Source organism: Oncorhynchus gorbuscha, linkage group LG17 (assembly GCF_021184085.1).
Source record: "Oncorhynchus gorbuscha isolate QuinsamMale2020 ecotype Even-year linkage group LG17, OgorEven_v1.0, whole genome shotgun sequence".
In the NCBI taxonomy this organism is placed as follows: Eukaryota; Metazoa; Chordata; class Actinopteri; order Salmoniformes; family Salmonidae; genus Oncorhynchus; species Oncorhynchus gorbuscha.
The window spans coordinates 3,322,102-3,339,735 of NC_060189.1; the positions used below are offsets into that span (position 1 = coordinate 3,322,102).

General features: G+C 43.0%; 3 protein-coding genes across 5 annotated transcripts in view; 1 reads left to right on the plus strand and 2 right to left on the minus strand.

The window, feature by feature from the left end:
- Positions 1–17,634, minus strand: part of LOC124001333 (deubiquitinase DESI2-like) — a 1,147,470-nt gene that overhangs the window by 23,327 nt on the left and 1,106,509 nt on the right. The window lies entirely within an intron of this gene.
- On the minus strand, positions 6,986–9,551 carry LOC124001330 (basic proline-rich protein-like). Of its 3 annotated transcripts, none has more exons than XM_046308045.1 (5): positions 9,393–9,551; positions 9,048–9,062; positions 7,936–8,934; positions 7,627–7,695; positions 6,986–7,394 (listed from the first exon to the last, which is right to left on the minus strand). In XM_046308045.1, the coding sequence occupies exons 2-4, from the start codon at positions 9,057–9,059 to the stop codon at positions 7,663–7,665; spliced, it is 1,044 nt and encodes a 347-aa protein (XP_046164001.1). In that variant the 5' UTR covers positions 9,060–9,062; positions 9,393–9,551; the 3' UTR covers positions 6,986–7,394; positions 7,627–7,662. The 3 variants fall into 3 exon arrangements, with proteins under 3 accessions (XP_046164001.1, XP_046163999.1, XP_046163998.1); XM_046308042.1 differs by lacking the exon at positions 6,986–7,394 and adding an exon at positions 7,406–7,511 and having other exon boundaries at positions 7,587–7,695; positions 9,393–9,539; XM_046308043.1 differs by lacking the exon at positions 7,627–7,695.
- On the plus strand, positions 9,827–16,719 carry gmfb (glia maturation factor, beta). Its single transcript, XM_046308049.1, has 7 exons — positions 9,827–9,919; positions 10,986–11,082; positions 11,450–11,499; positions 11,804–11,853; positions 14,135–14,217; positions 14,813–14,886; positions 15,101–16,719. Exons 1-7 carry the CDS (start codon positions 9,827–9,829, stop codon positions 15,170–15,172), a joined length of 519 nt encoding a protein of 172 aa, XP_046164005.1. The 3' UTR covers positions 15,173–16,719.

Sequence of the window (17,634 nt, forward strand, 5' to 3'; positions counted from 1 at the left end):
TCAACCAACTTCACCTGGAATGCTTTCCCAACAGTCTTGGAAAAACAATATGCTGAGCACTTGTTGGCTGCTGTTCCTTCACTCTGTGGTCAACTCATCCCAAACCATCTCAATCAGGTGAATGTTGAGACCAGGTCATCTGATGCAGCTCTCCATCACTCTCCTTCTTGGTAAAATAGCCCTTACACAGCCTGGAGGTGTGTTGGGTCATTGTCCAGTTGATAAACAAATGATAGTGGGATGGGATATCGCTGCAGAATGCTGTGGTAGCCATGCTGGTTAAGTGTGCCTTTGACTTTAAATAAATCACTGACAGTGTCACCAGCAAAGCACCCCACACCATCACACCTCCTCCTCCATGCTTCACGGTGGGAACCACACATGCAGAGATCATCCGTTCACCTACTCTGCATCTCACAAAGACATGGATGGCGGTTGGAACCAAAAATCTCAAATTTGTACACATCAGACCAAAGGACAGATTTCCTCCGGTGTTATGTCCATTGCTCGTGTTTCTTGGCCCAAGCAAGTCTCCTTCTTATTGGTGTCATTTAGTAGTGGTTTCTTTGCAGCAATTCACCAATGAAGGCCTGATTCATACAGTCTCCTTTGAACAGTTGATGTTGAGATGTGTTTGTTACTTGAACTCTGAAGAATTTATTTGGCCTGCAATTTCTGAAGCTGGTACCTAATGAGCTTATCCTATGCAGCAAAGTTAACTCTGGGTCTTCCTTTCCTATTTTACGAAATAGGGCGATCTTCTGGACACCACCCCTACCGTGTCACAACACAACTGATTGGCTCAAACGCATTAAGGAAAGAAATTCCACAAATTAACAAGGCATACCTGTTAATTGAAATGCATTCCAGGTGACTACCTCATGAAGTTGGTTGAGAGAACACCAAGAGTGTGCAAAGCTGTCATCAAGGCAAAGGGTGACTTCCTTGAAGAATCTCAAATATAAAATACATTTTCATTTGTTTAACACTTTTTTTGGTTACTACATGATTCCATGTGTGTTATTTCATAGTTTTGATGTCTTCATTATTATTCTACAATGTAGAAAATAGTAAAAATAAGGAAACCCTGGAATGAAGTGTCCAAACTTTTGACTGGTAATGTACATCTGTATTCCCAGTCATGTGAAATCCATAGATCAGGGTCTATTGAATTAATTTAAATTGACTGGTTTCCTTATATGAACTGTAACTCAGTAAAATCTTTGAAATTGTTTGTTGCGTTTATATTTTAGTTCAGTGTAGTTAGCATTGCTAGCTGCTAGCTAGGTCCTCATTTGGCTAGTAGCAAAACAAATGATCTCGTGGCGTTCAAATTGAAGCCTATTTGCAATATCCAGATTAGCTACCAAATTGGCATAAATTAAATAAAGACAGACAGCTAGCTCTGAACAGTTAGCTATCCAGGCCATCCGTTTGCAAGCTTGCCAACTAACAGTAGATATTTCAGAGTGAAAGCTATTTTCTTACCTTGTGGTCCTCTTTTCAACTTTATATCCAGCACGATAGGCGCAGTATACATTGCTGACCCGTTCATGATGTTAGGAATCCAGAGGACAAGCTAAATAGCTGTTTTTCAGGGTAGTTATAAATGTGAAGGTGAACTCATACAGGAGTACCGTATCGATTGCCTGCAGTTTCCTGCTCTCTGATGGACTAGAACTCCACTTCCCAGAATGCTCTTCAATCTACCGCTCTACTCGTGACCTTTGATTGAACCACCCGTAACTGTTACTGTCGATCAAGAGAAACAAATGTTTCTCAATCTGGGGGTACTAGCTGGGAAGTAGTACCCCTGGGGGTGCCTGGCCTATCCACAGGGGGTATTTGTACAGAATTGTAAGTACCTAATGATAATCGCTCAGGGGTAGTTTCTCCTAGGTACAGGTCTAGGATCAGATTCCCCTCCCTTAACCCTTGGGGGGGATGCAAAACTGACCCAAGATCAGCGTCTAGGTGGGGCAACTAAACCCTACACCTGATCAAACAGTTGCACATGAAGGTGTACTTCAGGCAGAGCAATGTGTGACTGTTGTAGCTGTAGAAACCCCATTGATAACCAGTCTTAAACAACCCTTATTATTAAAACAATACCTTTGTCTTAGACAAGCCTTATTATTAAAACAATACCTTTGTCTTAGACAACCCTTATTATTAAAACAATACCTTTGTCTTAGACAACCCTTATTATTAAAACAATACCTTTGTCTTAGACAACCCTTATTATTAAAACAATACCTTTGTCTTAGACAACCCTTATTATTAAAACAATACATTGTCTTTGGCAACGAATCTACAAAGTCATACATTGATTTACTACAGTTCAATCACATTTTTACTGTAGATCTGTCTTCTTGCAATAATCTTTTGCAAAATAAAATCAGTGATAACCTGATGTGATCCTCAAGTCGAATCGGGAGATGACAGACAGTCAAGGATTAATACTGACAAATTAAAAGATACACATTTGCTATGATTTACGAGCTAGATCTAGCTAAAAGAAGACCGAGTGCAGCCACCCAAAGGCTCCGTCTATTATGCTAGTCTGTCCATGTCCATCTAGTCTCACAGCCTCACAGCCTCACAGCCTCGCAGCCTCGCAGCCTCGCAGCCTCGCAGCCTCGCAGCCTCACAGCAATAAAATAAAGTGGTTCAAAGCAAAAGCCACACTGATTTTCAGTCCGACACACACACACACACACACACACACACACACACACACACACACACACACACACACACACACACACACACACACACACACACACACACACACACACACACACACACACACACACACACATCCACCCACACACATCCACCCACCCACACACCCACACCCACACCATAACTCTGAAAGGTGAACCAAAACAGTGATTATAGACAGTAAAATACAGTAACATATTTTGGGGGCTCCCGAGTGGCACAATGGTCTAAGGCACTGCATCTCAGTGCTAGAGGCATCATTACAGACCCTGGTTCGATTGCAAGGCTGTATCACAATCGGCTGTGATTGGGAGTCCCATAGGGCGGCGCACAATTGGCCCAGCGTCGTAAGAGTTTGGCCGGGGGTAGGCCGTCGTTGTAAATAAGAATTTGTTCTTAACTGACTTGCCAAGTTTAAATAAAACATAAAATATCAAATACAGCCGAAGCCTACTGTTCTGCTGTCATGAAAACATTGTGAAATGCTAAGGACACGCCCCCATTGGCCTAGACATTTCATGCAGAGCGGGGTGGCAGGGTAGCCTAGTGGTTAGAGCGTTAGACTAGTAACCGGAAGGTTGCAAGTTCAAACCCCCCCGAGCTGACAAGGTACAAATCTGTCAATCTGCCCCTGAACAGGCAGTTAACCCACTGTTCCTAGGCAGTCATTGAAAATAAGAATTTGTTCTTAAATGACTTGCCTGGTTAAATAAAGGTAAAAAAGAATAAACGAGGTTACTTTCCCAAGAACGGTAAGAGACATTCAAAGCAGATCTCTCCTCCTCTGCTACCATTACATAGTCTAGTTCCCTTCCCTCATTTGTATACATTATCTACCACAATATACGACAGTCATTTGATTGTGCCCAGAATTATAAGAAAAGGGCATTTTCCCATAGCCTAAAGAACATATTGTATTGGGCTTTTCACACTACTGAGCCAAACCAAGCTGCACTGAGCTGGCCCTAGATATTCTATTTTCACATTGTCCTTTTGGATGGATAATGAGCTAGCAACAGTTTGGTTCGGGTCGGCCCTGTAGTGTGAAAAGGGGTGTACGTGACCTGCAACCCCACCCACCCAGTCCATTTGCCCATAGGCTCTGGTCAAAGGTAGTGTACTACATAGGGAATAGGGTGCCATTTGGGACTCAGTCCGTAGTCTCTGAGTGTTAGATCATACTAGGGTCCACGCTGTAGAGAGTGACGTCCCGCCACTACACGCAGCAGGGTGACGTCTTCAAACCCTCCGGCTCTGTGCTCATCCTCCAGACAATGGTTCCCACCCCCAGCTAATTTAAACGAGTCCTCTTCCACTAGGATCTTCAGCTGCAGGCAGGACAGGACAGACACAGCTCAGCAAATAAAAGATTTCTATGGAATGTGTGCAGTATGAACATTCCAAAAGGAACTGAGATCCCTCAAAAGAGGCCACCGAAGCAAATCAAACTGAACTTGAGAGGTGATCTGAGTTCGGTTCTCTTGAACTCCGGGATTCTGATTCCCCTTCTTTAGGGCAATGTGACCGAACCCCCCCAAAAGGTTTGCTTGTCATTATTCACTCACCAAACACTAGACTACTGCTACGCCATTTCCCCTGTCATAACTTCTCACATTGGTGCCACACAAGAGAGATGATGTGCAGGTTTGGCCGAAAATAAACGTGTGTCGTTTTTGGATATTGATTAGCAATGATCAGAGATGCACAGAAATACCAAAATATGGTGTGGAATTTTTTTAGTTGAGTATATTTGTTTGCAAAAAGAGAACAGATCAGATCTTTTTATGAGAGGACAGATCAGACCTTCTATAGGAGGACAGATCGGATCTTTTTATGAGAGGACAGATCAGACCTTCTATAGGAGGACAGATCAGACCTATAGGAGGACAGATCGGATCTTTTTATGAGAGGACAGATCAGACCTTCTATAGGAGGACAGATCGGATTTTTTAATGAGAGGACAGATCAGACCTTCTATAGGAGGACAGATCGGATCCTTTTATGAGATGACAGATCAGACCTTCTATAGGACGACAGATCAGACCTTCTATAGGAGGACAGATCGGATCTTTTTATGAGAGGACAGATCGGACCTTCTATAGGAGGACAGGTCAGACCTTTTTATGAGAGGACAGATCAGGCCTTCTATAGGAGGACAGATCAGACCTTCTATAGGAGGACAGATCAGACCTTCTATAGGAGGACGGATCAGACCTTCTACAGGAGGACAGATCAGACCTTCTATAGGAGGACAGGTCAGACCTTCTACAGGAGGACAGATCAGACCTTCTATAGGAGGACAGATCAGACCTTCTATAGGAGGACAGATCCGACCTTCTATATGAGGACAGATCAGACCTTCTACAGGAGGACGGATCAGACCTTCTACAGGAGGACAGGTCAGACCTTCTACAGGAGGACAGGTCAGACCTTCTATAGGAGGACAGATCAGACCTTCTATAGGAGGACAGATCAGACCTTCTATAGGAGGACAGATCAGACCTTCTATAGGAGGACAGATCAGACTTTCTATAGGAGGACAGATCAGACCTTCTACAGGAGGACAGATCAGACCTTCTATAGGAGGACAGATCAGACCTTCTACAGGAGGACAGATCAGACCTTCTACAGGAGGACAGATCAGACCTTCTATAGGAGGACAGGTCAGACCTTCTACAGGAGGACAGATCAGACCTTCTATAGGAGGACAGATCAGACCTTCTATAGGAGGACAGATCAGACCTTCTACAGGAGGACTATATGTGAAAACACCCTGTATGAGCATTACTGGAACATATGTAATTGAATGGATAAATTAAAGGGGAGCATGAACGGATTGATGAATCCTGTAGCCTAGTGTAGTAGTGTGAGCACCTACCGGTCCCCTCCGGGGTTGGGTTCCCCTACTATGGTGATCAGTAGCCTGGGCATTATGCCAGCAGGGAGAGGCAGTTCGTAGGGCACTGGCTGAAACTGATGGTGCTTAAACAGTACAGGTTCTGGAAGGGCAATAGTAAAGGGCTTAAAGACAAAACTAATAGAAATTGCCTTTCTCAACAACAGATCCAATAGAAGTACACATTTCAATATTAATAAGTACACATTTCAATATTAATAAATACACATTTCAATAAAAATAAGTACACATTTCAATATTAATAAGTACACATTTCAATATTAATAAATACACATTTCAATAAAAATATGTACATTTCAATATTAATAAGTACACATTTCAATATTAATAAATACACATTTCAATAAAAATAAAAGTGGATTGGATTAAGAATTGGTAAGAATATTGAATATATGAGCTTTATTAAGTGACATTGTATCAGGTTTCAAGAGAAATTGACCACTGTCCAGTGGTGCCACTAAACCTGTCACTTAGTTATAATTAAGACATAGTAGATACATCCTTATTATATCAAGGACGAAATACAAATCAAGCTTCCTGACAAATTCAAAATAATTTCCTTATTGATAAAAAATAAAACTCTCATGATGAGTAATGAAACGACTATGTTGGCTAACTCCAGAACCTCGCCTACATTCCAAACGCCACTGGAAAAATGAGTCACCCCCCTCCCTCCCTTAAGAAGTCTCCACTACGCCCTTCACCAAACAAACCAGAACCTGACACTCTACATGAGCCTAATAGGGCCGAGTCTCAACAGGATTAACTGGATGAGTTGAAACGTCATTTCCTTCAACCAGTGGTACCACCTGTGTATATATATATACATACATACATATACATATATATACACACACACACACACACACACACACACACACACACACACACACACACACACACACATCCACCCACACACATCCACCCACCCACACCCACACCATAACTCTGAAAGGTGAACCAAAACAGTGATTATAGACAGTAAAATACAGTAACATATACAGTAACATACACACACACACACACATACAGATGGTATATATGAATTTAAATATATATATATCTATACACACAGGTGGTATATATTAAATTGTATATACACAGGTGTTATATATTAAATTGTATATATACACACAGGTGGTATATATTAAATTGTATACACACAGGTGGTATATATTAAATTGTATACACACAGGTGGTATATATTAAATTGTATACACACAGGTGGTATATATTAAATATATATATAGCATCACCTCTTGATTAATTTAACTTAACCGGGCATACATCCCAAACTACTTCTTTAAACACTGCGATGCAAAAAAATAATAATAACAATCAGAACACAGGTGATAGTATTCTTTATTTAAAATATTTAACACAATTGGACACTTTATCAACGCTGGCAAAACACACAAGTACAGGACGATTACTACCCAAATGATGTTTGGCTTTTTTTTAGAAAGTAGCAAATAAAATGTTATTATAAAAGATAAGTGTGACTTAATGAAAGTTCAAGAGTGAAATAATATGAAATGTATTGAATGACAGCAAACATTACCCCCCCCCTCCCCTCCCCCCAGGTATTAGCTAGTAAAAACCTCTTCAACCAAATACATGATGCTGCTGCTTTCTTGTTTTTCTTAAACCAAACCACGAGGTGATTTTCTGTGGCTGGTGTCCTCATCTGACTGAAAATCTGAAGAGTTCAGTGCTTTCAAAAATGTGGTGGATATGGTATATTATGTCTGGGCTGAAAGACAAGAATACATTACGATATTACTGTAAATGATACATTGCGATATTACTGTAAATGATACATTGCGATATTACTGTAAATGATACATTACGATATTACTGTAAATGATACATTACGATATTACTGTAAATGATACATTGCGATATTACTGTAAATGATACATTGCGATATTACTGTAAATGATACATTACGATATTACTGTAAATGTTCTGTTGTTTTGCCTTGCCTTGTCTTTTGCGGTTTGCGCCCTGCAGAAAACACCTCAGACCAGTATAATGTTATTGCAGTGCTGTTTCTAGGAGACAAACACCACTTTACAGCAGCAAATCTCTGATCCACCATCCTAACTGCTGCGCTTAATGTAAGCTTGCAAAATCAGGAAGGTAAAACGAGGCAAGAACCCCCCCCCCCCAAAAAAAGAGCCACACCACGTATACAGAGATCCTCTGGTGAAGACTAGGACAGAAGTGCACCAGGAAGGAAGCAAGCAAGCAAGCAGCAACGTGTGGTGTTTTAATAGCATGTATTTACTCACCGGCATGCCTCCTGGAGCTGCTTGCCCCCCGTATGGTCCCATGGGCCCTGGGTGGCCGGGCTGGGAAGGAAAGCCTCCACCACCGCGAGGACCCCATGATCCAGGGGGGATGGGAGGGAAGGCTCCACCAGGGAAGGCAGCTCCTGGACCTCCAGGACCATACATCCCCCCACCAGGCTGGGCTCCTGGGTAAGGCACATTGGGGTAGGGTCCTGTTGGTGCTCCGGGGCTAGTTTGGAAGGGTCCAGACGGGTACTGCATGGGGGCTCCAGGGAACTGTCCAGGGGCTCCAGGCCCGGGTGGGTATTGCCCCGGAGCTCCTGGCCCAGCTGGGTACTGTCCTGGGGCTCCAGGTCCAGCTGGGTACTGTCCTGGGGCTCCAGGTCCAGCTGGGTACTGTCCAGGGGCTCCAGGTCCAGCTGGGTACTGTCCCGGGGCTCCAGGCCCAGCTGGGTACTGTCCTGGGGCTCCTGGCCCAGCTGGGTACTGTCCTGGGGCTCCAGGTCCAGCTGGGTACTGTCCCGGGGCTCCAGGCCCAGCTGGGTACTGTCCAGGGGCTCCAGGTCCAGCTGGGTACTGTCCAGGGGCTCCAGGTCCAGCTGGGTACTGTCCCGGGGCTCCAGGTCCAGCTGGGTACTGTCCAGGGGCTCCAGGTCCAGCTGGGTACTGTCCCGGGGCTCCAGGTCCAGCTGGGTACTGTGCCGGTACCCCTGGGCCGGGCGGGAACCCACCAGGGGCAGAGGGAGCTCCAGGATACTGCCCTGGTGCTCCGGGACCGGAAGAGAAGGATCCTTGACTTCCAGGGAACTGCCCTGGGGCCCTTGGACCAGACTGTGGCCCCCCAGGGAATCCCCCAGGAGCAGAAGGCTGTGTGGGGGCTCCGGGGGCCGAACCAGGCCATCCTGGGTTAGTGGGCGGAGGGCCGTTGGGGGCGGCTGGGTTGGGGTTAGCCGCTTTCTCAGCTTGGCCCGGGACATCGTCAGCTATGGCATCTGCCAGCTACATACAAGAAAAACAGGGAGGTTGCTACCATGATCTTCACCAACACATTTACCATCTTAAAACAGGCATACCTTGATAATAAACGTGATTAATAAAAGTAGCTAACTTACCGAGAAATCCATGTCCTGAAAGGTAATGGGGGGGTAAAGTTGTTAGGTCTGAAGCATAACCTATTATAGCCTATTAGCTACTTTAGTTATAACAGCCTGAAGTAAATAGCAACATAGTTAAGATATCACAAGCTACCTATAAACGTTAAATTAAACTGGATTGCAGGCTGGTTAGTGTTGTTCACGTGTAGAAAGCTAGCTGGCTCGATGTACAGCTAACATTATCTAACATTAGCTAGCAAACATTAGCCAGCTACCAACTGATTCTACATATTTATGCTGCTCAAACGATCAAAGTACAATAAAGAAATGTTTGTAAAAGTATGTTAGGCTTTTCAACATTACCTCGACAAAAAGAGGGACGTCTTTAACAAATTCTAAAGTTAGAAACAACAAGAATTTGCCAGTTGAGAGATAAAAAATTAAAAAATAATACTGTACAAAAAAAACTCCTGGAATAAAGGAAGTGTACAGACCTGCACTTCACGCCTAGAATATGACGTCATCATTGGGCGGAAGGAAACGGGGTTGGAACCGAATGGGTGCGTTCCAGAGTCACACACATTTTTCTTAGATTTGCAGTCGGGCAAAGGAAGATGACAATTTATTTATTATTTTTGTTTAAATAAAAGAACATCTTACCCTTTCTCTCTCAACTTTGTATGAGTAAAAAAAAAATCAACTAGTACTAGTATGATGTGATACTTAAAATTATTCCCAAATAAATTATTTTAAATTGGTGTGGGGGCGGGGATTGGTCAGATCAGAGTCACAAGATTATGTTGGGGGCGAAAAAAAAATATTACTGTTCTGTACTGCCCTCCTCCGGTCTAGACAGATCAATTGAGTCTGCGCTTCAGGGGAAAAAAATGGTAAGTTGTTCCTGAGATGGGTTGACAAAAAACCTTTCTAAAATGTATTTAGCCAGAGATTATTTTCAAGTTGCAACCGTTTGAGATCCTCTGTTTGCATAATCGCCTCTTTTTAATTCGAAATGAGTTTCCGCTTGTTTTTAATTAAATATGCAGTTGTTCCACCCAGCTCGATGTGATATGCTGCAACATGTCACGATATGGATAGATAGCTTGCTAGCTGGCTAGCTGGTTAACGGATAACTCCATGCATTGTCTGAGAAAGTTAGCCACATCAAATTCCCGTGTAATTACCCGAGCTACTCGATGAAACTAGCTCATTTCAGATCGTCAAAGTGCCTTGACTATTAATATCAGATGTTATGCTCTTTGTGTATAAAATGCATGCCAGCCAGCTATCTAGCTGGATTCGCATTTCCTGTAGTTTTCGAGACCTATCTAGTTAGCTAGCTAAACTTGGCTTCAAGACAAATTAAACTCGGCATTGTCAGGGATGCGCATCTCTCATATTTGAGAGTACTAAAATATTTGTATAACCCTGTAGTTGCTAAATCGGTGCACGTCGTTATTTCCTGTTATACCTGTCAAATCCTATCCAGAGTAGGCCATTGAACAAAGGAATTTAACCCATCATGAATAATGATTCAGAAATGTTACGTAAATGAAGATCCCTGCTCATTCCAGGACACATCAATTATCAGGTGTGGCTGGTGGTCAGATCATTGATCGCAAAAAATGTATCACAAGTTAATAGAATTTGCAAGTTCAGAGATCTATCTTTATATATAATGACCATCTCAATAATTATTCTGTAGGCCGTCATTAAAAGATCCCAATCACGTGTTAGAGGGATCTGATCTCCTTTGCAATGAGACATCACGACCATTCTTATTCCTGGCCCCATATTCATTAAGCATCTCTGAGTAGGAGTGCTGATCTAGGATCAGGTCTCCCCTGTCCACGTAATCGTATTTTATTATCATCAAAAGCATAACTGATTCCAGATCAGCACTCTCAACTCTTGAGAGGCTTTATGAAGGCTTTCCCATCTATCCATTACTTCTAGAGTGAATCACTGGTTGTGTGTGACGTTGATGAAGACCTAGTGAAAAAGCTACGGGAATTCCGCTTCCGGAAGGAGACTAACAATGCTGCTATCATCAGTAAGTATCCTCTTAATCACAAATCGGTAAGTATCCACAAATCGGTAAGTATCCACAAATCTGTAAGTCAGTATCCTTTGACCATAAATCAGTCAGTATCCTTTGACCATAAATCAGTCAGTGTCCTCCTAATCATAAATCAGTCAGTATCCTTTGACCATAAATCAGTCAGTGTCCTCCTAATCATAAATCAGTCAGTATCCTTCTAATCATAAAGAATCTAAAGTTGACAATAAATTTTATTTGTTGCTTCTACATACATATTGTGCTAGGGTCAAGTGCTTGGGAAGGACCAACATATTGACTGTTGAGGAACATTTTTCCTAAATATTTATTTTGGGGGGGGGGGGTGTTTTCTCTTTCTCAGTGAAGATTGACAAGGACAAGCAGCTTGTCATCCTTGATGAAGAACATGAGGTGAGTTGCCAGATTGGTTATTGTTAGGATGATGTCAGTGTTGATCAGTGTCTTCATCCACACACCTAGTGTCTTGTATGATGTAATAATAATAATATATGCCATTTAGCAGACGCTTTTATCCAAAGCGACTTACAGTCATGTGTGCATACATTCTACGTATGGGTGGTTCCGGGGATCGAACCCACTACCCTGGCGTTACAAGCGCCATGCTCTACCAACTGAGCTACAGAAGGACCGTAGCGTGAACCTACAGTTGTACAGTACATATTTAACCTGGAATACCTTCTCTCTCTCATTCAAGGATATTTCTCCTGATGATCTGAAGGATGAGCTGCCTGAAAGACAGCCCAGATATCCTTTGATCTATACTGAACCAAAAAATATATAAACACCAACATTTCAACCATTTTACTGAGTTACAGTTCATATAAGGAAATCAGTCAATTGAAATACATTCATTTGGCCCAAATCTTTTTTATTTATCCTTTATTTAACTAGTTAAGAACAAATTCTTATTTACAATGACGGCCTAGGAACAGTGGGTTAACTGACGTGTTCAGGGGGCAGAACGACAGATTTGTACCTTGTCAGCTCGGGGGTTTGAACTTGAAACCTTACGATTACTAGTCCAACGCTCTAACCACTAGGCTACCCTGCCTCCTCTATACTCTAACCACTAGGCTACCCTGCCTCCTCTATACTCTAACCACTAGGCTACCCTGCCTCCTCTACACTCTAACCACTAGGCTACCCTGCCTCCTCTACACTCTAACCACTAGGCTACCCTGCCTCTATTACACTCTAACCACTAGGCTACCCTGCCCCCTCTACACTCTAACCACTAGGCTACCCTGCCTCCTCTACACTCTAACCACTAGGCTACCCTGCCGCCTCTACCCTCTAACCACTAGGCTACCCTGCCTCCTCTACACTCTAACCACTAGGCTACCCTGCCTCCTCTACACTCTAACCACTAGGCTACCCTGCCTCCTCTACACTCTAACCACTAGGCTACCCTGCCTCCTCTACACTCTAACCACTAGGCTACCCTGCCTCCTCTACGCTCTAACCACTAGGCCACCCTACCTCCTCTACGCTCTAACCACTAGGCCACCCTACCTCCTCTACGCTCTAACCACTAGGCTACCCTGCCTCCTCTACGCTCTAACCACTAGGCTACCCTGCCTCCTCTACACTCTAACCACTAGGCTACCCTGCCTCCTCTACACTCTAACCACTAGGCTACCCTGCCCCCTCTACACTCTAACCACTAGGCTACCCTGCCTCCTCTACACTCTAACCACTAGGCTACCCTGCCGCCTCTACCCTCTAACCACTAGGCTACCCTGCCTCCTCTACACTCTAACCACTAGGCTACCCTGCCTCCTCTACACTCTAACCACTAGGCTACCCTGCCTCCTCTACACTCTAACCACTAGGCTACCCTGCCTCCTCTACACTCTAACCACTAGGCTACCCTGCCTCCTCTACGCTCTAACCACTAGGCCACCCTACCTCCTCTACGCTCTAACCACTAGGCCACCCTACCTCCTCTACGCTCTAACCACTAGGCTACCCTGCCTCCTCTACGCTCTAACCACTAGGCTACCCTGCCTCCTCTACACTCTAACCACTAGGCTACCCTGCCTCCTCTACACTCTAACCACTAGGCTACCCTGCCTCCTCTACGCTCTAACCACTAGGCCACCCTACCTCCTCTACGCTCTAACCACTAGGCCACCCTACCTCCTCTACGCTCTAACCACTAGGCCACCCTACCTCCTCTACGCTCTAACCACTAGGCTACCCTGCCTCCTCTACGCTCTAACCACCAGGCTACCCTGCCTCCTCTACACTCTAACCACTAGGCTACCCTGCCTCCTCTACACTCTAACCACTAGGCTACCCTGCCTCCTCTACGCTCTAACCACTAGGCCACCCTACCTCCTCTACGCTCTAACCACTAGGCCACCCTACCTCCTCTACGCTCTAACCACTAGGCTACCCTGCCTCCTCTACGCTCTAACCACTAGGCCACCCTGCCTCCTCTACACTCTAACCACCAGGCTACCCTGCCACCTCTACACTCTAACCACTAGGCTACCCTGCCTCCTCTACGCTCTAACCACTAGGCCACCCTGCCTCCTCTACACTAACCACTAGGCTACCCTGCCTCCTCTACACACTAACCACTAGGCTACCCTGCCTCCTCTACACTCTAACCACTAGGCTACCCTGCCTCCTCTACACTCTAACCACTAGGCTACCCTGCCTCCTCTACACTCTAACCACTAGGCTACCCTGCCTCCTCTACACTCTAACCACTAGGCTACCCTGCCTCCTCTACACTCTAACCACTAGGCTACCCTGCCTCCTCTACACTAACCACTAGGCTACCCTGCCTCCTCTACACTCTAACCACTAGGCTACCCTGCCTCCTCTACACTCTAACCACTAGGCTACCCTGCCTCCTCTACACTCTAACCACTAGGCTACCCTGCCTCCTCTACACTCTAACCACTAGGCTACCATACCACCTCTACACTCTAACCACTAGGCTACCCTGCTGCCCCAAAGAATTGAGCACAGTCCAATCTCTCTTATTTTAAAAGTTCTCTTTAACCTTCTGCACATTTGTGGTGTACAGCTACAAGTACGAACATGACGACGGGAGAGTCTCTTACCCTCTCTGTTTCATCTTCTCCAGTCCAGTGGGTAAGATAACATCCGGTCCTCAACATCCCTGTAGCGACTATACCTGTAACAACAGGTGTTGGCCCATTCTTGTAAAAAATACAAATTAATTCAGTCTGCCATTTTAACCAATGAGGGCATGGTAACTAAGGTTACCTTACTATTATTGGATAGTAAAATATGTTTAATTTTAAGTAATTTAATACTTTAAAAAATAACTTTATTTAACCAGGTCGGCTAGTTGAGAACAAGTTCTCATTTACATCTGCGACCTGGCCAAGATAAAGCATAGCAGTTCGACACAAACAACACAGTTACACATGTAGTAAAACAAACATACAGTCAATAATACAGTAGAAAGTCTATATGTGTGTGCAAATGAGGTAAGATAAGGGAGGTAAAGGCATTAAAAATAGGCCAATACATGCATATAACGGGTATTAGTCTTCCCCGTAGAGAAACGTATCATTGTACTTCCTCGTTCTATTTCTCTGGTTTTATAGTATTATTATAATACATGCATATAACGGGTATTAGTCTTCCCCGTAGAGAAACGTATCATTGTACTTCCTCGTTCTATTTCTCTGGTTTTATAGTATTATTATTTTTCTGTCAGGATGTAAACCCGAGCAACAGATGATGTACGCCGGAAGCAAAAACAAACTGGTGCAAACTGTCCAGTTGACCAAGGTTAGTGTTTTAACTGTTTATTCGTCTTTGGAGCTCAATGCTATCTGTATTTATTTAATAAACTAGTACTGAAATACAGCTGCATCCAGAAATATATTAGTATGTGTTTTACATGAAATTGGTTTCAAGATGTTGATTTATTTATTATGTAAAAACAATTTTTTTAAAGGGGGCAGTTATCCATCTTCTATCGGCTCTTCCTCATTTCTTCCAGGTGTTTGAGATCAGAAACACGGAGGACCTGACAGAGGAATGGCTGAGAGAGAAGCTGGGCTTCTTCGGTTAAGACCGGGCCCTTTTGGTGATCTAATGGGACTGAAGGGTTTAGAGGAGGAACGAGACACTTGGAAAGAAAACTACACCATTCCTTGCGTTTCCCTTTCTCCTGTTTCCTTTCCTCCTCCGATGTACCTATTCCCATACAACACCCCCCCCTCAACATGTGCCAGTTTCCTGTGTCCTTAATGAAATTAACACTACCACTCCTGCTGAGATGGACAGAGCTTTTCTTGTCCTACACAAGCAAAATTCAAGGGAAATTGGAAGGAATTGTCACGGTGGCAATTTAATTTGAGTTTTGCTCGTTTAGTAATAATTACATAATTATGACCTGATAGATTAGATTCTAACCACGTTTTATTTTACTGGAACCAAAAGGATAGTTCTGATAGTAAGAGGTGATCTGTGATTTGGGGAGCTGTTTAATGTTTTTTATTAAGTCATAAATATATGACTTGTGGGAGGACGCTGTGTTGTGAAGATACAATACTGTTTTGATTCTTCTTTATACATTTTCAAGATGGAGGTGCCTCCAGGCTTGAAGCACTTTTGACCTTAAATCACACAATCATACATTGAATTTGGATGTAAAATGAATTTCTATCTTTGACTATGTTGTGTGTACTTTCTCCCTCTGCTTGGAAAGGTAGATCAGTATAAAGAAATACATTCATTTCTTACAACATTCACTCACTGATTGAAGTTTATATGACACCATATGATAACAAAGAATATTAATCCAAATTACAAGACATCTTAAAATACAATTCACCATCTTGTTTTCTGAATCTATATATTCTTATTGCAGTTGATCCCCTGGGAAAAGGAATCATTGATGCTCTTGGTCGATAAGTAACATTTTAAGAGCCTGCAGCTAACGTCCCTGACTGAGAGTGTTTCTGAGTGACACAAAGGACAGTTGGTTATCTCTGTTCATCTTTGTTTTAGAGTAGAATCATTGTGATTCTCAGTGAGACTTCGCAGTGAGGTCATGGTCCACTATTCCCTACATAGTGCACTACTTTTGGTCATGCGCTATATATGGAATAGGGTGCCATTTGGGACCGAGTATTACCATTGAACTGTGTCCTTCAAAGTGGAGCACCTGTTTCGCCTACAAAGATTTTCATTGATACGTTCATGAAAGAAACCTCGTGTTTTGATTTATACCCTGATGAAGACAGCTTGTCTGTCGAAACGTTGGACATAAAACATTTTTTTTGCATCTAAGCTGGCTCTCCTTTATTATCTTATTTATAGTGTTCCACTCCGCGAGCCAGCACCTCGCCTAAATAGGTGTGCGTTACTTTCGCGGCGAGAACATTCTTGAAAGAAACCTCGTGTTTGATTCAGGACCAGTTTGTCAGACGTAGATTAATCATCCTAGGCCTGAACTAGAAAGCGATTTTTCAATAGCGACTCATTTAATGTGTGTCTGGGGAAACCGACCCTAGAAACATCAGTCTGTGTGCCAACCTTGGACAGATGTGAAAACACTGGGAGATTAGAGAATAATCTTTTTGCCTTTTTAAAACTTTTATTTTAGCAGGCATTTAAAAAAAATTTAAACTTGAAGGGCCGGTTTCCTGGGCACAAAGTAAGGCTAGTCCTGGACGTAAAAAAAAAAAAAAAGTTTTGCCCATTGAACATGCCTGTTAGTCCAGGACAAGTCTTAAATCTACAGTATGTTTGAGAAACCACCCTAAAAATATAGTGTATTACGTCTAAACTGGTAATATTCCATAAGGCTGTCTCTCTTTCCATCAGAGTATTCTTCTGAAGAACAGATTTAGAATGTAAACAATCAATGTGTACATCCCAAGTTACACCCTTCCCCTGTATAGTGCACTATGGGACTGTGGTCAAATGTAGTGCACTATAAAAAGGGAATAGGGTGCCATTTGGGATGTACATTATGACATGTCTTCCCATCTGCAGAAACGTGACATTGAAAAGCAAAAATAAGACTACAGCTTTAAACATCGCCTAATAGTCCGTATATCTGAACTGTACTGGAACATTCCTGTTTTTACTCTGAATTGTGCAATCGGCTGGTGTCAATGTGAAAAATGAAAATGCTTAATAATCTGTTCTAAAAAAATATATATATATATAACTTTGATGTGGTAAGCTACTTTCATATACAAGTGCATGCTTTCGTCAGTGTGTCTTTTGTCCCGACAGTTTGCGTTATGACGACAGCAACAACAAAAAACAATCCCGAACAAACCTTCAATAGTGTGTCAGTATGTACTGCATGTTCTTTGTTTTACACCGTGAATGTATCCTCCAATAATCGATTTTAAAAATTGGCGTACTTTAGTTGACACAAGCAATAATATAGAGAACATGCATGCAAATGGCAATCCAAGGGGGAAATTGCTGACAGTGTGTTAAGGTTAAACACTACAGTAGTTTGATAATTATCAACATGTTTTTTTTGTTTGTTGATAATATGGAATGTATTCC